Source organism: Blennius ocellaris (genome assembly GCF_963422515.1).
Source record: "Blennius ocellaris genome assembly, chromosome: 11".
Lineage (NCBI taxonomy): Eukaryota > Metazoa > Chordata > Actinopteri > Blenniiformes > Blenniidae > Blennius > Blennius ocellaris.
Window position 1 is genome coordinate 16586083 of NC_137660.1, and position 17993 is coordinate 16604075.

At 39.4% G+C, this 17993-nt stretch overlaps 1 protein-coding gene across 1 annotated transcript in view; it reads left to right on the plus strand.

The window, feature by feature from the left end:
• The window catches only part of shank3a (SH3 and multiple ankyrin repeat domains 3a), a gene marked incomplete at both ends in the record, with an annotated part of 139172 nt that overhangs the window by 37295 nt on the left and 83884 nt on the right, over positions 1-17993 (plus strand). The window contains 3 exons of the mRNA XM_080504868.1: positions 14387-14495; positions 15039-15190; positions 16092-16259. Coding sequence (XP_080360994.1) covers positions 14387-14495; positions 15039-15190; positions 16092-16259 — 429 coding nt within the window. The remainder of the gene's footprint in view (positions 1-14386; positions 14496-15038; positions 15191-16091; positions 16260-17993) is intronic.

A 17993-nucleotide genomic window follows, 5' to 3' on the forward strand; every position in this document is an offset into this window, starting at 1 on the left:
AATGTGTTTACATATGCATTAACACCAGGTGTGTATGAATCTGGAGATGCATATCTCGCTCGGTGACAATATCTGCTTCACCTTGTGCTCTTGATTGTTTGCTGTTGCAGTTTGATTGCTATTGACTCCTGCAATTGATAGTCCAGGCATAAATAGTCCAACTTTGCGTGTATTCTGCTTGGAAAAGCTCTACGGAGCTGAAAAGGCACACTGGATGAATCAGTTAAGATAAGTCATCGTTGTACATACAGTATTTTCTTAGCTTGAAGTCCTCGGGCTGCCTCTTTCGGTTCGTGAAGTTTTGGGCAGGTGGCAGCTGTCAACATGACAGCCGACAGACAACCTGACTTGAGCTACTGCACATCTGGGCTGGATTACTTCACCTAAACTAAATCTACCACACAATTGTGTAGTCTGCCTTCCAATTGGGTTTATTCTTGATCCAAGCTTCATTAAAGTATAGATTAGAGATTTGTGACTTTTTCCCCCCCATATGCTTACAAATTCATCCAGTTTATGTAATAGTCATTAAAAACAACTTTGCCTCATTTGGTTTTGGCCCTGGTTTGCAAAGGGATCGTCTTCAATAAAATGACAGATATTTAATCTCCATAAACGGGCTTACTACTGTAACCCAAGCATGTGTCACGTCTGTGCTGTCACTTTATGTGCGTGACCTTTTTGTAGAATTGCTGCACTATACAGTTCCACTTTGTCAATACAAAGGGTGTCTAATCCCCCCTCTGATTTTACTCACTATGACTTGTTTTTTTGTGTTGAGGAAGCATGTGTGAAAAAGGGAACGATACAATGATTTGACAGATTTGAAAAAAAAAAAAGGAATTGATTGTGTTTTGTTCAGTATGTTCTGAAACCAGGCCATGTAGAAGCTGTTGCCTGGGGCTCTTCATATTACACCCCAGTAAGCCTTATGTGGATCTCTGCTTGTAGGTACTGCTCATGTTGAGTGCGTGTCTGTGTAGTTGTTCAGAGTGTAAACCAGATCTACTCTGGAACTTCCCCTGAACATTTTCCCATTTTCATATATTAATACACACTTGTGAAATTCTTGATTTTAATAATTGTCATTGGTGATGCGAATGTTGAGAGTTGTAACTGAAATGGAACATGTTAAAATTTTATGACCGATTCCACTGCTTGAATTCATGGTTCATATACTTTTATTGTATTATAATTATTATAATTATTATAATTATTATTATTATTATTATTATTATTATTATTATTATTATTATTATTATTATTATTATTATTATTATTATTATTATTATTATTATTATTATCGAAACTGAAGCATACTATGTTCAAATAGGTTTGATGATTCATGTTTCAGGGCTAAAGATAATTTAATCTGTATACATTTGCCTTCTCTGGGCAAACTCAAATGTCTCTTTTGTACTTTAGCCTCTAAAAGGACTCGTTTATCGAAACAGTTTCGAATAAGAAAATAAAACAACAATTTTTCATTAAACTCTATCTTGACTGGAACTTTAGTTTGACTACACTACCTCATTGACCAAGTTGATAATTTAAAAAAAAGTAGAGGCATACCATTCTAGGTCAGACTGTATGAATACATGACTGCAAAATGGAATGCCTGCGGCAAGACGTACAATAGAGTTCTAATAATCATCAAGCTGAATAAATACACTACCCACATCCCTCTCGTCTCCGCCTGGAGCTGACTGGTGACCCTCTCTCTGTAGCCTGTAGGCCATTTTGCAGCCAGGGTTCAACTGTTGGGAAAGATTCTGTTTTATTTTGACAGGATTTATTTGGCTTCGCTCCAGTTTACCTCAGTCTGTTTATTCGCGTTTCATCCACCAGCTCTGTCCGCCTGCTGCCTGCCTGCTTGTGTCCTGGTGTCAGTTTGAAAGCACATGACTGGACCTGATTCAGCTCTTTCTTTCTTTGGACTGTTTGATTCTGATGACAGCATGCATTCCCCTCGTCCTCCCCGACCAGCTACAAAACATTCAAAATGACAGTCATGCGTGTAAACAACAGGAGAGCTTTTCGGTTATACATCCTGTGGTAGAATCTATGAATTGTAACTTAGACACCATACCGACCATTCAGAATATGTGGTCTCTCTTCAGTGACACATGCCCAGCTTGCATAACTGGCTTTGGAATATTTCGATAGGAAATATGTGAAAATGTCTGAATTAGATTCTCAATCCAGTTTTTGTCACAGTCTACTTGTGCGTCATTCATTTGTGTATATGCAGTGTGTTGCAGTATGTTGGAGGAATTGTTTGTGCTAAAATTAGGCTGAAGACGATTTACTTAATTGTCTTTTAGTTAAAACAACCTGTTGCCTCAAATTAACCACAACAACAACAACAAAATTGTTCACATTACTATATGTTACACAAGGAAAGAAAATCTTTATCATGTTTCTATCAAACATGTCTTTAAAAATGAATGTGGGCACATTTTAATTAATTCGCCATTCATCAAAGGATATCTGAGAACATGATTGGGCTAAATATTTTCACATCGTAGCCATTTGTTTTTAATTGACATGAAGTGTGAACCATTGCTGGAACTCCGAAACTCTTATGACTGATGTGCCTTTCATAAAGATTCTGCCTGAACATGTGTTGCCTTGTAATAAAAAAGAGAGGAAATATCTACATACACACATTGAAATAGTCCTTTTTTCCCCCCCTCCATTCATTGGTTAAAAAGAAAGCGCAATTGTCCCAATGGAATAGGCAAGGCGAGACAAAGCTCTGCTGCCAGTGTGGACAGGAGGGTGGGTGGAATTGGTTGTGGTTGAGTGTGCAGCAGAATCTGTTGTGGGGTCCCATACAATAAGCCCGTGCATGTTTGTGTGTTGTCGAGTAAGGAAATCGGCTGTGGCTTTGGTCTTGTTTTGTTCCTGCCGCCAGCCAAATGTGTGAGAAAGCTGGTGCTGTCCTGCCTGCCCAAACAGCGCTTCGCCAAGAGGAACGTTGGATAATATACATATCAATCAAGAGCTGCAGTGAGGGATTACTCAGGAGACATCATGCTGTTTCGTTCAGAAAGAATGACCAGGAGCTGGACCGCAGAGGTTAGACACAACACATTCCAATGAAATTACATAGAGGATCAGGTGTGAGTGGAGGTTACTGTCACATTTTGGCAATGAAAGTACCTGTCTGACTGTGTTCTTATTTAGATATGTTTTTAAAGCTTTATACTGTTGTGAGCTATAGTGATATCTGTATGCTGTGTCAGCAGATGAATCTGGCTCTATATTGTATATGGTTTAATTTCAACATTTCTGTGTTTGCCACTCTGTAGTTGACTTTTATCTTCTTGGATTATCATTTAAAATCGCCAATAAAAGGTGACTGAGCCACATCCACAGAGTAGATGAACTCACGAAAATTTTACTTAAAGAGCCCTTTAAAATGCTAACTGTCAAAAAGGCCAGAGGGATAATAGAAAGAGCGAGCTATTTAAAGCAGATATGTTAATAGCAAAGTGACTTTTTAAAATGACTGGCTCGTGTGAACTGAGTAAACTGTGAAAAAGGATTGAGCTTTTGGCAAAATCTTCACTTGAGAGGTGTAAAAGTGAATTGGGTGTTAAGCTGAAACATTTATGGTGAATGATGTGAAAGATGATGTTGCTACGGTAACAGCATCCCATCACTGCCTTTGAGTGTGGGCTTTTTACTGCACTCATACATCATGAATAAAATGTGTGTGTGTTTAGTGCACTAAATTATGAATCAGTTATTGTGCGTGTGTGTGTGAGTGACTATGTGCACGCTCACATCTGTGTGTGTAACCAGTTTCATACTTCAGCACTCTGCTTTTTTTTTTTCTTTTTTTTTTTTTGGTGTGGTGTTCGTCTCCCCATAAGCTTAAGGGTGTATCAAATTACCGAGCGACTTATTTTGCTGCCATACAGTAAAGGTTGAAGATTCCTCTCACAGGAAATCCTATTCCTTGGGATCAAATCCACACTCTGTCATACTGTATATTGGTCTTTTTTGTTGCTGACAGCATTACACTTTAAGCCTGTTAGGTATGGATGTTGGAGATTACCGAGGCTTCCACTCTCTCACACAAACAAACTGTGGGCTGAGGTCCAAACAGACGTAGATAAATGCAGGAACACAATGCTTAATACAGACTAAACACACATTAACCAAGCTACAGTAGCTCACAGCAGCCCTGTGTCTTTGGGGATTATAAACACCCTTTCCAAACCAAGAATGTTAATTAATATGTTCCTTTAATTGACAGCTTGACTAAATCCACAAGCGAGATGAGATGTTAAATGTACTTCTAACAGTCTCTGTGGAAATGAGTATTAGTATGTCACTGAAGTCTTTGTTCTGAGCTTCAAACAGTCATCCAGTAAAGGCTTAAAAAGTGTTTGTAAATGGTTGGTCCCTTGTTGGAGACTGCAGCTGTAGTCGGACTGAAAGAAAGAGTTACCGTTGGCAGTGACTGATGGGTTGTAAGTACTCTGAGAGTAGGAAGGCAAACTATCAGGAAAACATGAAGAGAAAATAAATAGGTGAACATATTGAATGGAAAATGAAATTCAGTAGCATGAACTGGAAGAACAAAAAGCTGTCGGAGTATCATACTCAACTAGAAATTAAACTATATGTGCTTGTTTGTTTGAGTAAAGCTTAAAAAAAAAAACAGCAAGCACGTTGCAACTTCAACAAAAACCCATTATGAATAAATATGAACTTGATACTTCACAGTTCATGTCATCATAGTTGAAATTAGAATAGCTTGTTTTTCACAAAGTTTCAAACTCTAACTTCACACCTCTACGCTCTTGTAATACTACAGTATCTTCACAATATACTGATGAATACACAAGAGGAGTACATACAGATGGCCTCAATAATTCATCTCTTGTTGTCTAATGCAGTCAATTCCAACTTTCTTCTCTCGGAGAGCTTCCTCTAAGAAGGGCAAAAGCCTATTTTTCTCATTCATTATTTGTGAAAACGTCGTACTGAAACCAATTGGCACTTACATTTGCACAAATACACGAATAAAAACATTGGGCAGTGTCCTTGGTGTGCTCTGGATTCTAGAACGTGCCATGGTTTCGTTTAACATATGCAAATACATTTTGACAACATCTTCGCCCAGAAAGCTGTCCAGGCTCCCAGACTGTGTACCACTGTGTGATGTCATCCGCCTGCCACTTTGCCTTTGCTCAGATGACGAGGGGCACAGAAATGCCACCAAACCTGTATTTCCACCTGGAATACTCTCGGTGCAAGCGAGAATGATGACCGCTTCTCCACTGTACAGAGCTTTTACCTTGCATAAGAGAAATCAGACCATAATAGCATTGCCATTGATGCCAAGCATATCTATACATTTATATTGAAGACTTGTGACCCACATTAGGCCGAGATGTTCCTGTATATCATGTGACCCATTCTATTTTACTGTATACACAATACCATCTCGGTATTGTGTGTTATACCCTGATACTGTGGACTTCAATGTCCCATGACCATCCCTACTGAACCTTGTAAAACATAAAATTGTCCAGTTGTCCCATGTCCTACGAACCACATTATTAAGGTTTTAGGGTCTGTACTTTAGTTGTATAATACAACTAACTAAATTGTAATAGATTAGGTCTCAGAAAGCTCCAATATAAATGGACTGCATGAATGGTAGAAATTGATGCTACTTAAACATCTATATATATGAACTCCGAATCAAGGAGTTGTTGCACAAAGTGTGACCACATGAGACGTGAAAGGGATAAGTGTTCACTGCTCGCCATATTGGTTTCTGCTATACTCACTGTGCTTTAGCCTTGAGCGAAGTCAGCAATACAGCAATTGGAAATTCAACAGTGATACACACCTGTTTGCACAAAGCAATTATTGATCCGCCCACAACAAGAGGTTGCAGGATACCAAACACACTGTAACCCAACAGGTCACCAATCTTGTATCGGGTGCACATGCATGGTGAGAACAAGTATTAAACCTCCAAAGATGTCTTGTAATGTCATGTCTTTGTTCAGTGGTCATGATGTATAGTAATCCCTGCCCTCCTGTTTTCAATTTTTATTAAAGTCATATGACAATGTATTATGCAATTTAAGCACTTTTTTGTCATCACATGGCTCCAGTTGGCACAAGATTGTTCTTTCCAATTTGGCCCTAATGTATAAATGCTTTATTAGCCAGTGTGTAATGCACTTGTTCCTTGGTGTTTTACCTTGGCTGTGATGTCTCTAAGGACATTTCGTATTCTAAGTAGGTAAGGGTTTAATGCTTGTTGTGAAGTAATCTATATTGTTTTACAACGTGTTGGATGTTTGATCCATTAATCCATCGATCTTTAAGTAACTGTCCATAAAAGTCCCTGGACAAACTTAATATGCAATTCAATTTTGTCATTAATGAAACAAAAACATTACAGCTCAAACAATCTGAATTAATAAAAAAAAATATGTGTGTGTGTGTGTGTGATTATGTTGTATCTTACCACTATCTACTCACTTTTTTTTCTATTTTCTTTATCATATCTGCTCTCTTCTACTCCTTCGTCTCACGTGACCCATATTTTTCATGTGTTTCCGCCACACAGCGTCATTGTGTTACATTTTTAATGGAAACAAGCTTCTAGACCTTCATACTCTGCAATAAACCCATGAATTATAGAATAAACTGGCAAATAAAACTAGCAAATCCATTTGAGGAGAGGTTCAAAAACAGAAGCCCGTGTTATTTTGATAGCAACCCGGAGTCATCTGGACGATGCAGTGGACCAGTCTCTGCTCAGCACACCACCTCTACTCTGTCTGCTTTGTGCTTTCTCCAAAGACTTGAAGTGCATCTTCGTCTGCTTGCATGATCCTTCTCGCTTTTATCTTTTTCGGCAAGGCTGTGTGCTTCTCATTATTTTCATTTGGTGCCTTGAATGATTAAGCCCATGTTTATGCTATGTGATCTACAAAGCCCATTTTGTGAGCTGCTCCAGCTTTATTCTGTTTTTTTCTTTTAACTTCATATTTCATAACCTCCTTTTCCCCCTGCTCGCTTAAGTAATCAAATGAACCCCATTCTTTCTCACCGAGCATGTTTTTGTTCTTACCGCAGATGATTCACCTTATCACTCTTAATTACAGGGAGTATGTTTGTGTGTTTACCAAATAATCTGTCTTTTTAATCCGCTGTGAATAGAACCGCCACAACCTCAAGACATTGTTATCGATTAGCTGTAATATTTGTATTCGCCTCAGTGTGAAGTATGAAACCAATATCCTGAAGTTTAAAGTCATTCTGTGACATCTGCTTCGGTTGTTTGTTACAGAGATTAAACAATGCTGTTTTTTGGGATTTATCACTAAACAGATGTGTGAATTGCCTTTTCACTTTTCTTTTTAAACCGCTGTGTCAGTGGGAGTTGATTGCGTAGCCAGATTTTGCATGTATCGCCCAGCAAGTTGTGTGTCTAATTAAAATGCAGAGCCCCTTCAGCAGCATGCCCTCAGTACAAAGCATCTGGGAGACCAGGGTCAAGGCCTGCCTGCTCTTACTTCAGCCTTTATATAAGTGATGGTCAACAAAGAGTAGACCGAGAATCGGGAACACTCTGTGCCAGATGAGGTTGTTTCTGTCTGCTGATGTCATGACACACAAAAACAGAAATGCACTTTTAATGTGTGATCCTTCTCGTCATGGTCTGTAAGTGCATGTTCTTTTGCGCATGTTTTGTTCATTACATTGAAATATCTGCATACATTTCGTCCAAGCAGAGTGCTAACAAGTGATTAATTCAATCAAATTAACAACAGTTTAGGCTGCTTTGGTCATGCATGAATCCCCAGCGACAGTGTTGGGTCAGATTTATCAGTCTATCACTCACTGTCAGGAGTGGTTTCCGTGTCACTGTCAGTCACGCTGAATAGAGGCGGCAGTTTCATGCTGACAAGGTTTACCTGATGAGTTGGAGTCACAGAGAAGTCGCATGTAAATCGGTTGAGTCACAGCTGCGTTACAGGCACAGATTTCAACAGTCTTATTTTTAGTTTCCTACACTATGAGCTATTACCTTTCGAAATTACTATGTTTACATTGCCAATAACAGTTCTGGACGTCCTAATGGGAATGTGGGAGTATTTTTTTTTAATGTTGTCATGTAATTGACCTCAAATTGCACTGTTGATGATATTACTGGCGCTGACAGAATGGCTCGGCGTTGATGGTGCAAAGCATTAGATCCACGCTCGCTCTCAGCTCATGTTCTCTCCCTACTGTTTAGGCTGTTTTCCTTTCAGTCTGACACTCCCCAGAGCATCCCTGTGACCCACTGCACTCGCTCACCGTGTTTCCTGCCTAAGCAGTTGTGACGGTTTAGAGCATGTGTGTATTTTATGGGCCAACTCACATCAGGGCAGTATATGATCCTCCTGAATAAGCATCATGTTGGTGAGCATTTTAATTACTACTCATCCATGGCGATGCGTACTGTAGGCCAGCTGTGAGGGACCAGGGGCTATGTAGCCATGTGGTAATGAGTGTAAATATAGGGCAGTGAAAGTGTCTGACACACATATGTTCATCCTGTATACGGTTGTATTTGTGTCACAATCCTGAGCTCTGCACAGATCACACATGGCTGCACAGGAGCTATCGGACAGGGCGCTGAGTTTATAGCCTATTTCTTTTTGAATGAAACTATGGCAAAAATGTAAGAAAGAATAAAGGCACATGAGGACGTGTGCGCCTGTAATTCCTGGCCTCCAACCCAGGCTTTTATCAGGTAGTTGCAGATAATCCCCCTCAGTGGTGAAGGAGATGAGAACCTCCTCAGGGTACTAAACTAAAGTGAAGAAGCTGTTATCCTCTTTTCCCTGCAAACTAGAAAAAAGGTCTTGGACTCAACTTCTGCCACTCATTGGTATCCCTATAGAAATTCACATATCTATTAGAGACAACAGTGTTTTTATATTCAGGAAGCAAAATAATCAAAGACAATTACCTGTAATTTGCAGCTCTTGAATGAAATGGGGTTAGGAATAATGGAGCCAGTCTTCAATGTCCTGGAGGTTTTCTTAAGCCCGAGCTTCTCTCTGGAAAAAAAAAAAAAAAGAAGTATATATTCTGTTCAACAGACTGGTGAAACTGCAAGATAGCTGAATAGTACAAGAGAAGACCATAAGCCATGCACTGTTTTCTCTACTGTTCTAAGCCCCGAAACCGTGTTGTGAGTCTGTGGTCAGCTTTCAGTTACACTCCTCTGCCTCTGCTTGCACATTCAGATGTGGTCGCTGCTACAGCAGAATATTAAAGGGATATCCGAGAGAGCCAAAAGTTCAGAGTCAAATGTGAAAATGATTTTTGAGACAAGAAAATGATATTCTCATCAAAGGCAGTACAAATCAAATGATGCAGTTGAAGAGTATTTTGTAATCGTTCACAAGCAGGCAAGGACACCTTATCCCCAAGAATCAAGCTTTCACTGCAGGCTATCCTCCTGGTTTAACAAGTTGGTAAATTGCCATAGATTCTAGGAAGTGATTATTGCTGCAGTTTTTTTGTGGGTTTTTTTTTTTTTTTTTGCTCTGGCATACTGAAATGAGAAACTATCTGTTATTTTTCAGTCTCTTTCTCGCTGTTTATTTTCTTCATTATTCCGTCCCTCTCTTTTTTCTTGATCCAGCACAGCAGGGAGCTTCTGGACTGTATGTACAGAAATTGCAGAGACCATCAGTCTCACTTTGACTCAAAGTTTTAAATTTTTTAATTTTAATGAGTGCAGCTAAGCACTGCTAAATAAGAACATGTATCTAGTACATTATTGTCATTTGAGATTTATCTTAATGAAAAAGCTTTGAAAATGTTGTATATCTATTTTTTTTTTTTTTACTTTAATTTAATGTTGTGGAATCATTAACCGGTAAGACCACAATACCCTGCAGTTTTCTGTTACATAATTGTCGAGTTACAGCACTATCACTGTTATCACACCTATGCTAAGGACTTATCGCTTAGCATAGAGTGTGAAATGTGAGACAGAATGGAGATGAGACACTATTTGACTGTGTCTGTTACAATGAGATACATGTTACAACTATTGCTTCAAAGTGAATGATGAGTGGTGACTTGGGTTTCCCTGCTGTGTTGGTTATCATTATTGAATGGTGACTGAAGAGATCCCTGCCAGGCTGAAATTTAGTTTGATGTTGAACACACCTTTCTTTTTGATGGACAATCAGGTAGAGCTTACTTTGTAACTCTGCAATAGTTTTTGTGAATAGAAATACGCATGTGCATACAATAGTTGTTTTTTCTTTCTTTCTTTCTAAGTGCCTGGCAGGTAAATTGCTCCTTGAGGTTTGGATATCTTTGGAAATAAGCTCTCCACTGTTGCTTTTGTCTCAAATGGATTTCTCACTATATGATCTACTAGATCCCAAAAATAATGTAAGGCTTCAAGCACATCACTTTGTACACTGTATAGCTCCTGTGTGTATTCTCTCAGACTACTGGCTTCGCCGTGCACATAGACACTGTCTGGTATGTTTTACTGAAGGCACTATTTCTGGAAGCAGCAGAGGTAAATTAGAGGTATTAGAGGTAAAATTAATTATCACACACAGGTAGTAATAATGGTAAAAGAGTCTCTAAATTTTAAGGTTCTTTTATTAGTTTTTAAGTGTCTTAATGGTTTTGCACCCTCTTATTTATTTGACCTGCTTTTACAGTCTCAGCCTTCATGGGCCCTGAGGTCCTCCGGCACCGACCTTTTAATTGTGCCTCAAGCCAGGAGGAGGCTGCATTTAGCTCCTCTCTCTATATATGTGTGTGTGTGTGTGTGTGTGTGTGTGTGTGTGTGCAGGTGTGTATACATTTGTGTGTACATGTATCTGTCTTTGCATTGTTTTTAAATCATGTTAAGCGCTTTGTATTACATTTTGATCGTATAAAAAGTGCAATATAAATACAGTTGATTGATTGATTGATTGATTGATTGATTCATAAACAAAATCTCTTTTTTAGGGGCTCTTTAGGCAGGACTCATTGCTGTAGGGATCAGGGCTCTGTAGGCTTCAAACCTGCTACAGGATTCGTTCGTGTTCTTGCTGCTCAAGATATTAAGTTGACTCTTGTCAAGGCTCATAGTGAAGAAAAGTATCTGCGCTCTTTGTATTCTGCTCATCTGTTGCGTTTGTTAGAGTCAGTGACTAGCAGTAATTGTATTTTTGCCTGGTATTGGCTCCTTGGTTTAGCCAGTGCCTGTCCATGTCTATTCCTCAACAGTGAGCCCGTCAAAGTTCATCGACAAGCTCCCATTACTGTGATTGATCGGCGTTCCTGTGTTAGCGGAGTATGACAGCTTACAGCAGTTCATGTAGTGACTTCAGACAGTCTGTCATGGAGCTGCAGAGCTGACTGCGAGAAAAGCCAACATGCCAACATTTGATGATGGAATTGTTTCTTTTACTCAATGCACTTTGTGAAGACTACATAAAGGACAGTTCATTTGCAGTGTCAATAAATTCACAGTATCATTAGATGTCTATTTCATATTGTTTTATATCAAATTTGATGTGAAATAACAAGACAATACAGTAAAGCCGTAAACCTACTGGCACAGCTGAATTTTTAAAACTATTTTAATTGTTTGAAAACCTCCAGAAGAACAACAGCGGGAACCAGATTACCTTGATTACCGAAATGTGTCAAGTGATAAAAGAACTGCAGTCAACAAAGTTTTAAGTTTTATCGGAGCAGGATTTGAACAGCAGCCACAGACGACAGTCTGCTAACTCCCAGGTGAGACATACGTATCTGCAGGGAAGTGCAAAAACTGGGAGAGGGAATACATGTTCGGGTGCACAGACCATTTGAACAACGATTTAATGCCAAACATGCTATAGGACCTCGGCTATAAATATGAGGTTTTTAAGAAATAATTTTCGTAATAACTGTCGTAACTCCTTCATGTACCTTTTTTACTTTGTAGTTACACTGTGATTTATATAAAAGCAATGTTTTCACCTCCTGCTGTCTGCATTGTGCAAAACTTGGCAATTGATCGAATGAAATGTGAATGAGTTGAGAAATGACTGTGTAGGGAGATTTTCTATCTTGTCAAACTGCCAGTTCGGTGATGTTGTGTGTGCGTTATCAGGCTTGCATGATGGATGGGAATGAAAATGCAAAAGAAAAACCTGCTATTAGGGGCTTCTGCTAAAACTTATACATGCACAGATGGTTGAAATAACATCAACACTGACTCTGTCTGGTGCCTGATGGCTTCCCTGCGGTTTCTTTTCCAGGCTGGGAGCGTGACAACGAGTATTTGACTTAAGTCAAAAAGAAATTGAATTGCAACTGAAAGATGAGGCATCAAAAGGTGTAGAGAATAAAGTTGGATGACTTTTTTCTTCTTTTACAAACTGCTAGGAGGTAAAAGGGTGAAATGTGTTGAGCATGAAATGGAGAGTGTAAAATGTTGGTGTGCAGGCAGTTCTGGCAATTAGTTAACGGCTTCATCTTTTTTCTAGTCAACTTTTCATTTCATCGTGAAGTTTTGTTAATATAACTGGGTTTGAAGTGAGTCAAATGGCTGCTCCTTAACAGCTACTCTATTAAACAACTTTCTTTTGCAGTATTTCCTAATTGTGGATATGATTGAAACATATTTTTGTTCAGTTTCTTTTGCAAATTACTGGTCTTGCAAATTACACAGATTGTGCATAGTCACCGCACCAGTTGCTCATGATTTGAAGTATTACAGACTGTCATCCTTTTGATTATTTTCTGAATATTTAATTAGTATGTCAGGATGACTGGGAATTAAATGCTCTTTGTGTTTTGCCAGAAATGTGCATTTTTGTAAGTGTGAGTTATGGAGAAAGATTGACAGCAAGACTTTATTAAGACCCTCTTCGAAGAAGATAAATCATTACAAAGCTGTTTTATCACTCGTCTGTTCAACAGGCAATAAAATACACATCAGATCTCGCTGATCACTGGCAAACAATCCTCGAGACATTATCTCAGGCATTATGCACAGCACAGAAATGATGCACACGCACGGGCGCACACACGCACGCGCGCACACACGCATGCACTTACAAATACAACGTCAAAGCTCTTCCCACTCATGTGTACATTGGCTACCAGAGCTGTCTTTGTGTCCCATCACCATAACAACTGCCTCGCAGCACAGCAAAAAAAAAAAAGTCATAGAGAATTTCTCTCACTCAGTTCGACTTGGGGATGGTACAGAGTAGCAGTCGGCAGTTCCGTCAGTGTGGCGCATGTAAGAGGGAGAAGCGGGCTTGTAAAGGCAAGCAGGCTGCAGATGCCTTGGTGTGAGGAGAGGGGAGGGTGTGTGATTTGAAATTTGGAAGGTGTCAGTTTTCAGAACAAGGGACACGCACTGTATGATGCCACACATGGTGAGTGAGCGTCCGCATCCGTTGCCTATTTTACTCTTTAATTATAAATGCTCATATATGCCCATTTCAAGGTGTTGCTGCTATTTAATACTACAGAATGTAGTTTGCTTGTAGTTTCTGTGCGTGTGTGCGTGCATGTGGAGGATCTTGCATGTGTGGCTGTTATGTAATGAGTGAGGCTGTAAAGCCTTGAGAGGATGCGGGAGTAATGAAAGTTACCTTTGAATACTGCAAACATTGCACAGTTATTAAATAACTGAGTAATAGGGATATCATGATATTATCCAGCTTTTTCAGCACACTTGTGCTCACAATGTGCTCAACCTTTAAATGCATGTGTTTCAGAAAGACCTTTAATGGTCTTGAAATTCACAGCTCATTTGTCACTGTATTTGTCAGATTTAAACCTGATTTGTGCGTGTTTGTATAAATATTCAGGGTCGTGTAGGATTTGTATGAGTATTTTATTTTATTTTTTGCCTGTGATTATGCTCTATTTATTTATTTATTTGTTTGTTATAATGGTCTGAAACCTACACAATGAAACCCAGTGGTACATGGTAGTTTCTTTGAGACACTAACACAATAATGTAATGATTGTCACCTGATTTGAACTGTAAGAGAGATGCTGCTCTGTTACCTCATTTTACCAATGCTCAACTCCGAAGGAAGAATCTGCATTTCAGTGCCACTTTACAGGCTGTACCCTTTCTTTTTTTTTTTTGGTCTGTCCTATAATAGCTGATATATCTGCTGCACATGGTCCATTTACTTGCCATGACTAACAGAAATAAAAGCTTCAAACACAGAAGGAGAGCGCAATGACTTTAGCTTTCATCTCTGGGCTGCATTATTAAACATCCCCAGATACACGAGTCTGACATCACCCAATCACAGCTGTCTCTTCCTTTGCTTCCCCTTCTCCCTTTTCCCTTGTCTCCCTCCATTAGGCAAACCTGAAGAAGTTTATGGAGTATGTGCAGCAACGGAACACTGAAAAGGTCTCAAGGTTTCTGGAAAGAGGCCTTGACCCAAACTTTCATGATCCGGACACAGGAGGTGAGTGAATCTATGGTGGGAATTGACCAATCTCGGCTTCGCTTTGGTTTATTTCTTGTCCCCAACCTTGATTTGACTTTTCTCTTGTGTGCTGTTTTTCTTTTCTTCTGGCTTCATCACAAATGACCATGTATGGATTTTCTGAAATAAGCCTTCTGCATTCCGCGTAAAGCTGGATTATTCTCTTTGCTAATCTTCTCATGTATATGCAAATGTTTGTCCAGCCATGGAGGAAAATTCTCTGCTGGGCGACCTGTAGTCTGGCAGATGAGCCAGGAAATGAGGGGAACATGAATATAGGTTGGTGGAACACCAACAGGAAGCAGTCACTTAGTCAGACCCGAGGGTGACAATTGCAGCAACTGAGTCACGGAAAATGAAAACTCACAGTTTGCATTTCGAACTGTGACTGTTTTAAGCATCTTGGTCATCGGACGCTCACAGCTTCAAATGACCAATGTTTATTTTCTCAGGAGGATGCGCGCCGTGGTCAGAGAAAAATGTATTGATTTTTGTGTTCTATCTCCTCCCTGGATTTCACAGAATGTCCTCTAACGCTGGCAGCACAGTTGGAGGGATGTGGAGAGCTCATCAAGGTGCTGAAAAGTGGAGGGGCACATCTGGACTTCAGAACAAAAGATGGTATTACTGCCCTACACAAGGCAGTTCGCAGCAAGAACCATACAGCGCTTATTGTGAGTATAACTCATACAAACGGGAGCTGACTCATCTCTTTAATTCCTTTTGCTCAACCGAGTACCATCTTGGAAACTTTCTCTCCGGAGAAGGAGACTTTGCGCGCATGTTGTCTATGGAAGCAGGTGATTCTGTAGCTGAATTTGAAGGGCGCCTGAGTAATTACAAAATATGTGAGGCTAAACATCCCTCTTTGAAAAGCGTAACCACTGGAGGGCCTTGCATGTGTCTGGTTTGAAGAGGCTTGTGACCTAAATGAAAGGGTTTATATGCGTCATATAACTGATTCTCTGTTGAGACCAAATTGTTGAAATTGGAATGTGTCATTTCCTCTTAGTGTCATCATCATCATCATCATCATCATCATCGTCATCATCATAATACAAATATCCAATGTCACTAGACCATGTAACATGCATAAGTATAGTCAGCACATAAAAAGGTCAGTGTCTGCAATAGAGTGTGAAAAGTGTATATGAGTAATGTTGACTATGCTTATACTATAGCTACTATCCAAGCAATCTGGATATCCTTTACTCCTCAAAATGGCACTTACCACATTTAGTACATCCTGTACCTGCAACAACAACTTACACTCTGTTGAACGAAATCCAACTGATGCTCGGTTCCCTACAAATGCAATGAAAGAAGACTTATTAACCCTTTTAGCTTTAATTCACTAGCTACACAAACATTTTAGAGTTAACTTCTAACTTCTGTATTTGACTGGCCATCAAGTGTTTGATTCATACAAAATGTAGTGTGATGTCTACCAGGTCCAGTTTAGAGAATCAAAGTATTTTACCACCACGTAGAAATCTGAGTGAAATTCTCATTTCATGGTGATAATAAACATGGTTGAAACTGGCAACTTTATTTATTTCTTTTTTTGCCCACCAGACGCTGTTGGACTTGGGTGCATCTCCTGATTATAAAGACAGCAGGGGGCTGACTCCTCTTTACCACAGTTCAATGGTGGGAGGAGACCCCTACTGCTGTGAGCTGCTGCTGCATGATTACGCCCAGGTCGGCTGTGTGGATGAGAACGGCTGGCAGGAGATACACCAGGTAATTCTTTAACACTTCATAGATGACAAAGGACTTCATAACAACTTTAACATCAGCCCAAACTGCTTAAACCTAACGTCTGTTTATAAACTTGGTTTTAACTTTTTTTCCTGAAACAGGTTTAACCCTTAAACGGTCCTTTCTTATCAAAATCACATCACGATTCTGAAATGTCCCCACGGTCTTGCCTTCAACCTCAAATGGTCTGATAAAGAGATATTTGCATATCCAGACAGCGATTACCACACTGATGAGTTACGTGTAGCATACATATGCAAGTTTGAAACGCAAAGTCTTCTTTCAGGTCCTACAAGTTCAATGAATTGATTGTCTCTCCAATAATTTCTTCTGTCATAATTGAAGATGTAATAGAGACTATATGCTGATAGGAACTGTAATGAATTTAGACATGTGCCATTTGCTCCTTTAATTTTCCTTTTCAGCTGCGTTTCGCTATGCACTAATATAAAAGTGTGGGATTTCACGAGAATGTTTCACCTGGAAATCAGTCCTGATGTGACGTTTCACATAACGACCGTCCCAATGTGTCTGTATGTCTCAATAAAACACCAAATAGCACGAACCATTTTTATTTTCCATTGCAGCACAACAAAATCGTGTTAAGCTACACAGGTAGTGCAACACAACTTACTACATGTCCTCAAGATAATGCAAAAACAGAATCACTTTGATTTGTACAGGTCATCCATAAAGGTGTGTGTGAATGTCACATAGCGATCTTGCCCATGTTACAAGGGTGGAGACAACAAAAATTCTGAATTTCACATGTAACATCTCCACTTATTCAATTTCATTTCAAAATGTGCATTTGTTTAGCCGGTCCTGAAGGGAGCTGTGTAGCTAGCTAATAGAGTAAATGCATTCATCCCTCTCAACCTGGCTGGCTTTGGGAAGAAATCAATCTCTTTTATCCAAATTAATTAACAAAAAGTGAGGAGGCAATCATTTCCCCCCCATGTTCCTCCTCCTGAATCTGTCAATGGTGCTGACACATATTATTTTCCCCCTTTTGTTTTGCTTCAATCGGCCAATGCACACAGCTACAAAAGCAGCATGTCTTAGAAAGACCCAGTTTTTTGTTTGAGAAACAAGTAGAATACAGACAAGATTACAAAAAAAACTAAACATAATGCTTCGTGGATAATGTTGCAGCTGCTGTATGAATCAGGCTTTTACAATTGTGGTTATTAGGTTTGTTAAATGGCTGCTTCTTTTACCGTGGTTCTGAAAACCCGAGAGGACACACACGGTGAGGGCAATGCCATGCGAAGAGACCTGAATCTTTACACCACAGCTAAATGACCTTTTCCCACAATCTCATCCACACTATAGTTCTCATTTCCATATTAATATATTCCAGTTTTTTTTAAGTCTATATGTTGGTTTAATTGAGCCCCATGATGAACTCAGCAGATTTACTGACAAAAATGTGTTTGTTCAGATTTAACTAACTGTACGTGGATGCGCTCTCAGAGCTGCAAAATGATAGGACTTGGGAGTGCCGATAAAACAACACTCTGAAGGCCAATTAGGTCTGAACTAAAGTACTTGGTTTTGTTTATCTGTCCTTCCTTGATATCACATGAGCTCAAATATCATTAACACTCATTTGGTAAAGGAACGAATGCAATGCAATGCATCAACGTGCAATATTTTGTACTGAAAAAAGACTTCCGTTAAAAAGATTCAGCCTGATCTTTTGTATCAAGCACC